General features: G+C 39.7%; 1 protein-coding gene, 1 long non-coding RNA gene and 1 other non-coding gene across 6 annotated transcripts in view; 2 read left to right on the top strand and 1 right to left on the bottom strand.

The window, feature by feature from the left end:
- Positions 1 to 247: 247 nt before the first annotated feature.
- Positions 248 to 4,937, bottom strand: LOC144900787 (uncharacterized). The gene is made up of 4 exons (XR_013628979.1): positions 4,826 to 4,937; positions 4,229 to 4,299; positions 1,314 to 1,365; positions 248 to 1,228 (listed from the first exon to the last, which is right to left on the bottom strand). It is a non-coding gene; the product is annotated as an uncharacterized LOC144900787 (long non-coding RNA).
- Positions 4,938 to 5,828: 891 nt separating this feature from the next.
- Positions 5,829 to 5,900, top strand: trnah-gug (transfer RNA histidin (anticodon GUG)). The gene has a single exon. It is a non-coding gene; the product is annotated as a tRNA-His (tRNA).
- Positions 5,901 to 6,699: 799 nt separating this feature from the next.
- frmd5a (FERM domain containing 5a) overlaps positions 6,700 to 13,331 on the top strand; it is a 53,253-nt gene continuing 46,621 nt past the window's right edge. For all 4 annotated transcript variants that reach the window (XM_078789987.1, XM_078789973.1, XM_058075097.2 and 1 more), the window contains exon 1: positions 6,700 to 7,115. In XM_078789987.1, coding sequence (XP_078646113.1) covers positions 7,014 to 7,115 — 102 coding nt within the window. In that variant the 5' untranslated portion in view covers positions 6,700 to 7,013. The remainder of the gene's footprint in view (positions 7,116 to 13,331) is intronic.

Raw genomic sequence — 13,331 nt, 5'->3', positions numbered from 1 at the left:
TTCTATATTGCTTATCTTCATTAGGGTATATCATATTACTATTTTATAACATCTCCGTAGAGTGGCTGCACTCACTCTTAAAGAGATAGGGTGCATGAAGAAGAGCCATTTGAGGTGCACTGAAAAAAATTTGAAGTGCCATTTACTTGAGAAAAGCTAGGTAACAAATTGCACGCACAATTCCTAAGTAACTTTTACTTGGGAATATTCAAGTAAAATTTACTTCTCAGCAAGGATTATTTTTCAAATTAAAAATACTCTTTAACATTACTTGAGATTTACTGTCACAGACACAAAAGGTACTCTGTTTGGTAGTAAATTTTACTCAAAACTACCTTTGAATCTACTTAAAAATCCATATAAATGTACTCACTTTTCAGGATTGTTTAACTATTTTTCCCTTACTTAATTTGGAGAAATTTACAAGTAATATTTACATGAGATTTAAGCTACCACCTACACCAGTTTTCTAATATGATTGTGTTGTATTTTTTTAAGATGGCCTTCCTTGAATTAAATGATATTATCTTAACACATCTTCTGCAAAACATTCTTTCAAACCAGAACACCTTTACTACATTTGTAGTAACGATTTATTTACTTCCAGCAGTGATGAGTGCGGTTACAAATACCATAGAAAACATTATAAATCATTGGAGATTTGTTTTACATTCACAATTATGCAAATAATTACAATTAAAAGACACAATAAAATGTGCTGAACTGCAACTTAACTTAAAATAACAGTGAAATCGTTCAACACGTGTCATGTACTGCTTCCACACATCAGACAATCAGTTCTACTTGCCAGCCACATTGAATGAAAACATTTGGCAGCGGGGCAGTTTATATATGTGGTCATCAAAAGGAAGGACATACTTGATCACGATGCACAAAAACACAACACATCCACGGGTTGAGGTACCTGTGAAATAAATTAAACATTTCATCACTAAACCAAAGACCTGGGTTCGATTCTTTGGTGCATCTCTGTGGAGTTTGCATGTTCTACTCGTGCATGTGTGGGTTTTCTCCGGGTACTCCGGTTTCCTCCCACATTCCAAAAACATGCTAGGTTAATTGCCGACTCCAAATTGTCCATAGGTATGAATGTGAGTGTGAATGGTTGTTTGTCTATATGCGCCCTGTGATTGGCTGGCCACCAGTCCAGGGTGTACACCGCCTCTCGCCCGAAGTCAGCTGGGATAGGCTCCAGCATACCCCCACCCTAGTGAGGATAAGCGACATACAAAATGAATGAATGAATAACTAAACCATGTTGGTGTCATTCAACAGCTGTACTGTGATCTTACCTTGTCTAAGCTTTTGAGACCAAATTATTGAGCATCAACGTCCTTCAATATTCTGTGAAATAGATTGAGAAATTATTTCAATTATGGCAACAATACAAATTGTGTCAGATTGCGTGCACATTAGTCTAAACTACAAAGCTGCTTGACAATATTTGTTGATTTTTTTAAAACAAAACACTCAAAATCAACTTAGTTTTAAATACAAATATTTATTCATCTGTGTCTTGAAACGTAACCTAAACAAAACTATATTTTTCCTCACAACGGGATACTGTTGAGGAACTCCATTATCCAACTCTTTTAAATCAATAAAACTTAACAAAAGGCTAAACTGTCATTTACAGATTCAAATAACCATATACAGTGCATCCGGAAAGTATTCACAGCGCTTCACTTTTTCTACATTTTGTCATGTTACAGCCTCATTCCAAACTGTATTAAATTAATCTCTTACCTCAAAATTCTACACAAAATACTCCATTATGACACTGTGAAAAAATGTTTTTTTGACATGTTTTGAATTGATTAAAAATAGAAAACAAAAAAATCACATTTACATAAGTATTCACAGCCTTTGCTTAATACTTTGCAGGGCTCGACAATAACGATGTACCGATGGCCCGGGGCAAGTTAAAACAAAATTCGGGCAAGTAAATCTAATCAGTGATATTCCCGTCGGGCAAGTGCACTTTGGCATGCCATACTGCCAAGAGTTTTTTTTTTTAAGCGGTTCTTGTTGGGTGTTGGTAAAACACGGACTGCGTAATTCCGGTGGTAATTTGCAAACCAATCCTTGCAATGGACCAATCAGAATCGTTTATTTAGACCGCGGTCCGTAATCCACAGTCCGCGTTTTACCCACACCCGTTGTTCCGATCAACCAATCAGCGATCGTTTGACTACGAAAACATCCATCATGGCGTCGCTGCCAACATCGTCTAATTTTGAAGGAAACAGCAAAAAGTGCCAGTGCCTCCAAAACAAGTATTTTATTAGCGGCAGCAAATCAAAGGATGGCACAGGTGAGTGAATCACATTGCTGTGACAATTTGAAGTGGTCACAATGAAACACCACCCATTAGATCCAATACCAAGTGCTGATTTTGCACAAGCTACAAAATCTAGCGCTTCCATTTCTCTGTGTATTTTTCTCACCTTTGCTTCACAAATTATTGTTTGACCATTGAGCTTTTTTTCTGGATTAAAAACACTTTACTAGTACACAAATGTGTCTATTCAATAATGTTTCATTGTGGTGCACAACTTATGAATATCACTGCTTACTACGACTACGATGTGTAAGGTATTATTTATTTTATTATTTTATTTATTAGAGATTCTCATGTGATGCCACAAAAAAATTACATGATATCATTATGGCAGTCTTTTCATTTTACATGGGGCAAGTTCGGGCAAGTAGTTCTCACCTTAAGGATTCCCTATGGGCAAGTCATTTTGGTTTTTAATGTAGAGCCCTGCTTTGTTGATCCACCTTTGGCAGCAATTACAGCCTCAAGTCTTTTTGAATATGATCCCACAAGTTTAGCACACCTATCTTTAGGCAGTTTTGCCCATTCTTCTTTGCAATAAGTCTCAAGCTCCATCAGGTTGGATGGGAGACGTCTGTGCACAGCCATTTTCAGATCTCTCCAGAGATGTTCGATCGGATTCAAGTCTGGACTCTGGCTGGGCCACTCCAGGACATTCACAGAGTGGTTCTGAAGCCAATCTTTTGAGATCTTGGCTGAGTGCTAATGTCTACTGTCTGTATGGTCAAGGTACATGACCAGTCTACTGAGGTCAAGAGCGCTCTGGAGCAGGTTTTCATCCAAGATATCTCTATATATTGCTGAATTCATTTTTCCTTCTATCCTGACTAGTCTGCCAGTTCCTGCTGCTGAAAAACATCCCCACAGCATGATGCTGCCACCAGCATGCTTCACTGTAGGGATGGTATTGGCCTGGTGATGAGCAGTGCCTGGTTTCCTCCAAACATGGCGCCTGGCATTCACACCAAAGAGTTCAATCTTTGTCTCATCAGACCAGAGAATTTTGTTTCTCATGGTCTGAGAGTCATTCAGGTGCTTTTTGGCAAATTTCAGACGGGCTGCCATGTTCCTTTTACTAAGGAGTGGCTTTCGTCTGGCCACTCTACCATACAGGCCTGATTGGTGGATTGCTGCAGAGATGGTTGTCCTTCTGGAAGGCTCTCCTCTCTCCACAGAGGAACGCTGGAGCTCTGACAGAGTGACCATCGGGGCCTTGGTCACCTCCCTGACTAAGGCCCTTCTTCCCCGATCGCTCAGTTTAGAAGGCCGGCCAGCTCTAGGAAGAGTCCTGGTGGTTCCAGACGTCTTCCATTTACGAATAATGGAGGCCACTGTGCTCATTGGGACCTTCAAAGCAGCAGAAATTTTTCTGTATCCTTCCCCAGATTTGTGCCTCAAGACAATCCTGTCTCGCAGGTCTACAGACAGTTCTTTTGACTTCATGCTTGGTGTTTGTGCTCTGACATGCACAGTCAACTGTGGGACCTTATATAGACAGTTATTATATTTCCAAATCATGTCCAATGAACTGAATTTACTGCAGGTGGACTCCAATTAAGCTGTAGAAAGATCTCAAGGATGATCAGTGGAAAAAAGATGCACCTGAGCTCAATTTTGAGCTTCATGACAAAGGCTGTGAATACTTATGTAAATGTGATTTCTTAGTTTTCTAGTTTTAAGAAATTCAAAAAAAGTCAAAAAAAAAAACTTTTTCACATTGTCATAATGGAGTATTTTGTGTAGAATTTTGAGGTAAGAGATTAAATTAATACAATTTGGAATGAGGCTGTAACATGACAAAATGTGGAAAAAGTGAAGCGCTGTGAATACTTTCCGGATGCACTGTATGTATTATTTTAATGTTACCTTCTCAGTCAGGCGTCTTAATTGGTGCAAGCTGCTGTTTTACACACAGAGAGGACTCTGCTTCTTAGACGCTGTTGACAAGTGGAATAAACAACATTGTAGTGACAAATCATGACAATATCATGTGTTACATTAAAATGACCACAGATGCGGTGAACTAACCTTGCCCCAAAATTTCTAATCCTTCCAGGCTGGTTTCAGTCATTATTGATATATTTTCAGGGTCTGAACAAACTCTGCTGCTGTACAAAAACTCCCGCTCCCCGACAGCATCCCCAAGATTCAGATCGCTAGCATACTTCAACAAATGTTTAAGCTACACGCGGTTCCCATATGCCTTTGAGGACACTGCTGCTGCCAAAATAATCAAATAACCTATATAAGGAATGAATTATTACAGATTTAATAAACATAAAGATCTCCTGTTCTGCAACCGAAAACACCTCCACAAAGCTCGCAGTTGATAGCTAGCTAGCTAGCTGGCAGGCTAAAGGTAAGCTAATGCTAACGTCGAGTATTTCATATTATAACACTGACGTAAACAGATGAGGAAATGTGACAGAGACAGAAAAAAAGTCAGATAAGCATATGACCTACCCATATGGCTCCACATCGATGAATTTCCTTGTTAAACGACTGTCCATGTCGTCTTCAACCGTCTACCAGTGAAAACATGACGCCCTCGAACTTTGCCTTGGGAAGTCTGAGGGCTAACAATCCTCTGACGCATGCGCAGAATGGCCACAAGGGGGCCAGGTTTACTGCTATGACCCAAGTACATTTTACTATCTGGTATCAGGTTGTAAAATCAATACATTTGTTATGTAAATATTACTTGGTGTCAGTGATCAAATTTACATATAAATGTGAGGGTACAAAGTTACACACAATCATCAAGTAAGGCATTAAATAAAGAGTGAGATTTTAGAGTAAAAGAAGTTATATAATAAATCCTTGTAAAATTTAAATTAATATTCGAGGTAATAATTACAGGGCCAAAAAAAAAAAAAAAATTTCACTGTGGCTCTGGACGCCACCCTGCTGCCCCAACATGAGCAAAAGAAAATGGATGGACGGAATGTTATTACTTTTATTCAAATCTATCAGTTTAGTGTGTTAACTGTGTCTATGTTTTAAACCTTCTGATAGCTACATTTCTCGTTTACATTTTCTGCAAATATGTGAGACATTTTTCTCTATTAAACTGTCATCGCACTTGCATTATATCTGTTATTTCAATTTTAAGTGTGACTATTAACACTGTATCAAAAAGAGCGGCTGTGGCGACTTCATAAGCCGAAAGACTCAAACAAGTGAAACAATGACATTAACGAAAGACAGGTTTCAGTCATATAAATAACGGCAGTATACACAGCTAACTGACTAGCTAACCATAACGAGTCAATTTTATCTATTTATGTTAAATACTTACACCATGAGTGGTAAAGTGTCAAAGGTGTATGCTAGCATTTATGCTAGCATAAAAAGAAAGAGCAGTTCACAAATTAAAGGAAAATACTACAACTAGTTAGTGCCAATTCACATTTAGTGTGTACTTAGACAGTAGCGTTGCACTCTCTTCCACAGTCCCGCTTAGCTCGCCGTGATCGTATAGTGGTTAGTACTCTGCGTTGTGGCCGCAGCAACCCCGGTTCGAATCCGGGTCACGGCAGTGGGACATCTTTTTGTAAGCACATTCCACTACCAATTAATGTATTTTGTAATGAAAAAGAAAAAAATCGTCCCACTATGTAGTGTCCCTCAATACGTTTTCATATAAAATCACGAAGAAGGTCGATGGTTACAACACACACGCATGCAGGCGCCTGTTTCGAATGGAATACGATATCAAAAACAAGACAGCGCTAAAATTCCAAATATATATATATATATATATATATATGTTGTTCCTTTCATTCACAAACTGTAGAAAAAAACGATGTCCTAAAGAATTACTCAGTTGGCAGTAACCACTGCTGTCCAGTGCAAAGGCCATTGCATTAAAAACTACATTTCTTACAAAAAGTAGTATCGCCTATTGCTGTCACCCCAAAAACGCAGCAACACATTTTTTCTGAGATAATGCACTGTATACTAAAGTTGATAACAAGTGTAGCAAGACCTTTATCCTGCAGGGGGCAGTCAAACACACTCTATAATGGGCTGCGTAGATGAATAAAAGAAAATCTGCTTTTCATGTAGGTTTGTGTGAACTTTTACCAACAAAAGCACCATACATAACTAAAGAGCAACCTTATATGTTTTAACTTTGCAACAAAATAAACTGGCACACCATATACATGTCTACACATCATAGAACAGGACATATTATTGATACTTGACAGAATGTGTATACTTTGCCCCAAATAGTTCTAAAAGCAAATGTGAACCTTAAAGTGAGGGGACAGGAAAACGCCCCCCACCCTCCAGTTGGTTGACTTTGACGTCAGATTTCATTGGGGCCCGCCCGCCAACTCAAGTAGCATCGATGAATGGAGGGAGGTAATCCTGCATCACAGCCAGAGCAGCAGAGCCGAGCAGTGCTGCATGTGGATGCGGGGCATCCTGGGATCCATCCTACCGTTCTCTGCACGACGCATTGGACATCAACGACAACCTGACGGGAGCACGAGCACACCATGGTGCACCTCTCGCCTGCTCGACGCTCTGCTCTGGGGCATTTAGGGGACCCTGGAGTGTGGGCATTGTGACGTTCACTTGCACGCCGCTCTTGTGTTGACTTTATTGTTCTCGGTCGGCCGAGACACAGCTCGGCACAGCAAAAATGTTGAGTCGATTCGTGAGTGGCAGCGTCAGGAATCTGGAACGGGAATACTGCTGCACTGTTAGGCTGCTGGACGACTCGGAATATACATGCACCATTCAGGTGAGTCACCTGTCGGCCATGCTGTGGTTGGGTAGTTACGCGGAGTGTGTGGTTGACTGACTGACGGGCAAGTCTCTACTGCAACCGTGGTCACAGTTTTGTCATTTCAAACAACCCCAACGCTAATTTAGGGTGATGCATTCACCCTTCATGACCCACTGGTGTCAAAACACATCAGATTGCAAGCAGTGCTGTGAGATAGTGGAGAAGAAGGTCATCGTTGTAGCTCTAGGGGTACAATGGCTTGTCAGTGAGGTGGTAAGTAGTAAGATACTGGTGTTTGATACTTTTGCAGCATGTGTTCCTTTTGGCCCATTAACCAGCGTTAATTCTTATTTTAGTACAGTATGTGTTTTTAACTGCAATATGTTTTGGGGTACATAGCAAGGCCCCTACCATTTAAAAAAAAAAGTTTCTATTCTTATCAATGCCCTTTTACAAATGTTGTTTTACATATCCTACTGTTTTGGACCCTGAAAATGGTTACTGTATCAAATTCTGGCCATGTAAGTACCATTTGTACCCCTTAGAACAGGGGTCTCAAACTCAATTTACCTGGGGACCACTGGAGCTAGGGTCTGGGCAAGGCTGGGCCGCATCAGGTTTTCCAAAAAAAACAAACACATTTATTAAAAACAGAAAAATATACAAACTTTTTCAGTGCTTTGGTTCCGATTTTCTACAATAAAAGCTCTGATAAAACATTCCACTGTTCTCAAATATCTTAATTTTTTATTTTTCTGCACAAAATAAGATGAAAAATAAATAAACAAATCAACAATAAAGAAAAAAAAAACATATTGCGCAACTGCAGGGTCTTGAGACACATGCTAACTCACAAACTAGAGAGCTAGCGACCTAAACAGTAGCCTTCAAGTTATTTCCTTTAAACTTAAATAGCCAAAAACTTACCACTTCCACACGGATAGGGAGGATAACTATTAACAGTTATTTAACCTTTAACATGAACATTAATCAAACGTAATAATTTTTGCTGGGTACATGATACCATACAGCATCCATATCAAACTTTCATATCAAGGCTGGGGCCTTGAACTAGTGTCCTGCGGGCCACATTTGGCCTGCGGGCCGCGTGTTTGAGACCACTGTCTTAGAACATGCTTTTGCTGTTTTTGGGCCAGATCGTTTAACTACAGTCCAATATTTAGCCCGTCAGGGTAAATTAGTGCATGATATTACAAAAATAAATAACAGGAATGTGCAAAAATGTTTGTTTTTATGGACATGGTTGCTTGTCACTCAAGTGGTATCAATCAAATACAATGGCTTATCACTATGATGGTACATTCAAAGACACTGCTTGTACTTACCCATTGATAAGATGCAAAACAGCCTGAGTGTAAAATGGGATACATTTTTTGTTGTTTGTTCTCCAATTCAGGAGACAAATTTGGCTTTTATTTTCTGGCATTAGGTTGCCGGATTACTGCTCATTGGAAATTAATTAGTGATCCATGCATTAATAATACACAGACGGTTTCCCATTGCCATGTCCAGGTGTAACATTTTCCTCCCTGATATGTTGCAAACAAACAACTCTAATTTAAAAGCCTTATATTGTACAATTATAAAGTATATTACTACTTTCCATTTTTTTACCTCCCTCAAGATAATATTGGAAGCATTTAAAAATGCTTTTTAGTAATCCCTAATTGGAACACATTGTTTTTGTGTGTCTGTAGCTTTCATGCCAACGGACTGTTTGTGGCTTCAAGAAGGGCTACTGTACAATGTATCCACTTTTTACATATACAGTGTAACTCTTCACTTGTTTAAAGTAATAGATGCCATGTATTGCATACAACTACAGTATGTAACATTGAGGAGTGGCTCCTGAACAAACATACGTTAGCAACACTAGAATAGAACACTGTGACCAACAGTGTTACCTCATGTTTTTAATTGCAACATCATTCTACGTTAACCTATTGAAAGAAGAACAACTACATGATCAAACTTACATCTCCCATATCTGTAGTTGTATTTAAAGATATGTAGTGAAGCCTGCCTATTTATTTTTTTACAAAGCTACTGGCCATATACACCAAGTGGACTCATCCGGCAAGGGGCGGGTCAGCGGTGCAATCATGTCCGATTTACATAATAGAGTAGAGTTTTTAAGTAAAGACCCCTATAAAGAGTACAAAGCCGTGCTGGTGAGGATGTCTCCTCCTAGCTGCTCTCCCTCCACTGTAAGCTTTTGATGATGCTGCATTTTTTTCCCTTCATGCTTTGCATCCTCCTGAGTAGGTGAAAAAGAACCTGTCACATCAATTACAAAACAATTTTTGTTACTCTTTGTGGATGCTGAACGGTAAACGGTAGTAGTGTAAAAATACATCCCAGGAGACTTCTCCGATTATTCAGCAAACAGTACAGACATTAAAGCTTTGTCAAGGAAACATTAACCTGCCTTGTAAGAACAATGAATCATTCAAAGGACATTCCAGATTATACACACTTTGAAATCCATTGTCATCAACAGACTCGTCTTTGTTGTTGTTGAGGAGGTGTGAAAGCGATGCTGCAGTTACTGCAACACGCTGCACGTATATTTGTTGTGTGCATCGAAAGCAGAGCCAGAAATGGACTGTGAGGCCAGCAGGTGTTCTGTTTGCAGCAGATCCGCGTGGTCTGCAGCTTCTGACGTCAACATGCTATGAAGAAGGAGGGAAAGAGAAGAAAAGCTCATTTAGTCAAAGAAAAAAAAAAGGTGCATTCAAAACGGAACTTTGTTGTGATGTGCTACATAAAATGTACAGAACGCTCATCAGCTGGGATACATGGAGAACTTGAGAAAGTGTGTAAAGTAATTGGCAGAACTAGGTCACAATCCTTCGCTTTTTATGCTGTCTGATGCTGTTTCCTTTCCAGCATGCTGCGTTCTGACTATTTTTGTTATAATATAGAGCAGCACATTCTGACACACTCCCACTGATCTGTTGCCCTCAATTCTGAGTTCTTCCCATATTTTGATGCACATTCATGTCTGCCGAATTCATTGCCCAAAAATCTAGACTCAACGCTGGAATTTAGACAGTTTATAAGGGTTTCAGAAAGCCCGACATGAAACACGCTGTTTTTGTGTGCCTGTAGCTTTAATGCTAATGAGCTTGCCCATGTGTTTGGCTCCAAGAAGTGTTATTGTGAACTTTTCCCACTTTTTACTTTTACTTTACAATCTAGCGTTAGGGGCGGCACGGCGGCGGTCGAGTGGTTAGCGCGCAGACCTCACAGCTAGGAGACCAGGGTTCAATTCCACCCTTGGTCATCTCTGTGTGGAGTTTGCATGTTCTCCCTGTGCATGGGTGGGTGGAGAAAAATAATGATGGTAATGATAGGCTTTTCTCAGGTTGGTTCTCATAAAGTGCTTGGCATGTCTTATTATTAGAACACCATTGAAAGGGCAATTTTCCGTAACAGGGGACCTTTTTATACCAGGTATCAACTTGTAAATACAGAGTCAGCAGGCTTTGTAAGCAGGTGTGTCATTTGCTTTATAAAAGTACTGTCCTGTATATGTAGGTAGAGGAAAAAGTGACCTTCTACCACCTCACCGCCCCTGTAGATGTAGTTGTCGTCTAGATGCAGCTTGACAGATGAGGCCGGAACCCTTCTTTTTGCCCTTAGGCTTTGTCTGCCCTGATTTGAATGCAGCATTACAGCAGAGGAGTCAGACTTCAGACTTGGCTTGGGCTCACACTTTTTGTCAGGTTAGAAAACAAAGAAATGACATGTAGAGGTTTCAATATTTGACGGTTTCCTGGGAGCTAATCCTCAGTTTGCCGTAATTGCTGTGTAAAAGTCTCACAGGTTCCACAGTCTCCACGGACATGGAGTGAAAGGCTTTGTATTTTCCCGGCATTATTGCACATTTATGATCGCAGAAAACCACCATTATTGTTGTTTGTGTAGTTCCTTTAATTCATTCTACGTTTAATGAATGGCTTTCTCCTCGGTGTTCTGGCCCACTCTATGCAGATAATTATAGTTTGCATCCGACAAAACCTATTATTCGTAATAATTGTTGTACTTAAGTAAACAAACTTCATAGAATTGTGCTCGTGACAGAAATGAACTGATAACGCCGGCCAAGTTTTCCCATGGTGCCATCTTGGAGTCTGTTTGGTAGAGGGGGGAGGGAGCTTGTGCATTGAGAGGTGCTTTACTTTGAAGCTGGGTGCCAGGATCTTAACTGTTGCTACGGCGTCTCCACAGTTACCCAAAATAAATGTGAGTTCACTCACTGCCTGGTCAGGATTCCCTCTACTAAAATTCCTGACAAATAGATCCTGCCTGTTAGGACGCACAATTTTGCATTGGTGGACTGGACAACAGTTGTTTCATCTAACGAAACTGTTTCTAGAAACCGTGACTAGCCAATAGTGACACTGTTCTGTGTGAACAGCATTGGATATCCATTAGAGTAGTCAGTGTACAGCTTGTATGGCAGTATACATTTACCCTCAACTGACTCAACATTCAGGTATTATCTAAATAGCTGACAAGTATGGAGCAAGATAATTTGCCAACAGTCAATAATGGTGATGGTAGTGCCATGCCAATGTTCTGGGGCTGCATGAGTGCTTCCGACATAGGGGGAGCTGCGGTTCATTAAAGAAAATATGAATTCCAGATGGGGCTGCACAGCTCACGAGGGGTTAGGTTCCAGCACCCCCGCGACCCTAGCGGCATAGCTGCATAGAATGGATAGATGGGCGATTGGCTAAACTTGTGGCCCATGATTAGTTGCAATTAAGGAATACATCACTCTTGAATCAATCTGCACAACAGCCCCAGTGTGCAGCCCACTTCCATTATTTATGAAAGAAAATAGGACGTCAGACACATTAACACATTTGAGAATGTAATCAGCACTGCTGTAACTGGATTAAGTGGTTCTCTCCTATTCCTCTTCTTTAGAGTGGAGGGTGGATTCAGCCCGTCAATCTGCTGTGTCGTCATTCATGTTACTGGTCTTGAATCTCCCACTGACAGGATGATGGTTAACAAAAACAGAACCACACTTGTCGAGAGATGCAATTTTTCCTTGCCTCCTTCACACAAGCTTGTTTGAGATATATTTGTTTAGTATCGTCTTATATTCGGGTCAACCCATTTAGTATTTAGTCCAACAATATTACTTTTAAATACATTTTCTGTTCAAGGGTTGTTTTCCCTTACGAAAAGAAAATATATTTATCAATATTTTACTTTAAATATATTGTATTATATTATAATATATTATTTTTATATTATATTTTCCAATACATTATATATTATAAATACATGGAATAATATATATTTGTACATATATTATACAATATATTATATATTCATGTAATATATAGCAATATATTGCAGAATATACAAATGATTGCCGCTTTCAATATATCCAATTATATCGTGTACGCTGTCAAATGTCTTGGTGAAAAATACACCACATCGAATTCAGATTCAATCCTGTTGTCAGATTCTTTGGTTTGATGTCACTCCAAGCAGGCACCACCCAAAAGTATTTTTTAAATATGTTTTCCTCTCTTTTTGTCCTCCTTTTATTTCCCCCCTGTTGTCCCGCCCTCATCTGCTCCACGGGTTACCTCCATGTCACTCAGACTGTAGCATCCTGTGCCTGTGTGTCTCACTGCAGGGTATTTGGAGCTAATGATTCTTCAACCTCCTTCTCTCAGCGCTCTTATCTTTCATCTGTAAGCCATTGTCTCCTCTTCATGCTTAGTGGGCGCCTATAAGGTTTTCAAATAGGACATCCTTCTTTCTCATTTCATCAAAACCGTTGATTTTGTGTTACTTTTTCCCTAATCTGAAACCCAACCTCAGACACCAGCAGATGTCAAGTAAATATGATTGCATCAACTGCACACAAATGAAAGATAATTGCTGTCTTTTGTTGAATAACCTAAGAACCAATTTGACAATCAGCCCTCACAGAAATAGAACACTGATAAAATACATAAAAACTGTCTATGTGCACCACACCCACAATCATTACTACTTTTATATAAGCAGCAAAAAGAAACAATTGTCCTTTGTTGCACTGTGCTACCTGTACAATCATACTCAATAAAAGTTGTGTCTGTCTCTGTTATGGCTGTGCTAAAAGATGCCATTTCAGTCAGGTATACTGTGGCGGAGGAGTGGATGACATGTCTGGCTGACGTGCTTTGGAGAGTAATT

Source organism: Doryrhamphus excisus, linkage group LG1 (assembly GCF_037039965.1).
Source record: "Doryrhamphus excisus strain RoL-2023G ecotype Guam linkage group LG1, RoL_Dexc_Guam_v1.1, whole genome shotgun sequence".
Taxonomy (NCBI): domain Eukaryota; kingdom Metazoa; phylum Chordata; class Actinopteri; order Syngnathiformes; family Syngnathidae; genus Doryrhamphus; species Doryrhamphus excisus.
This window is presented reverse-complemented; position numbering and strand designations above follow the sequence as displayed.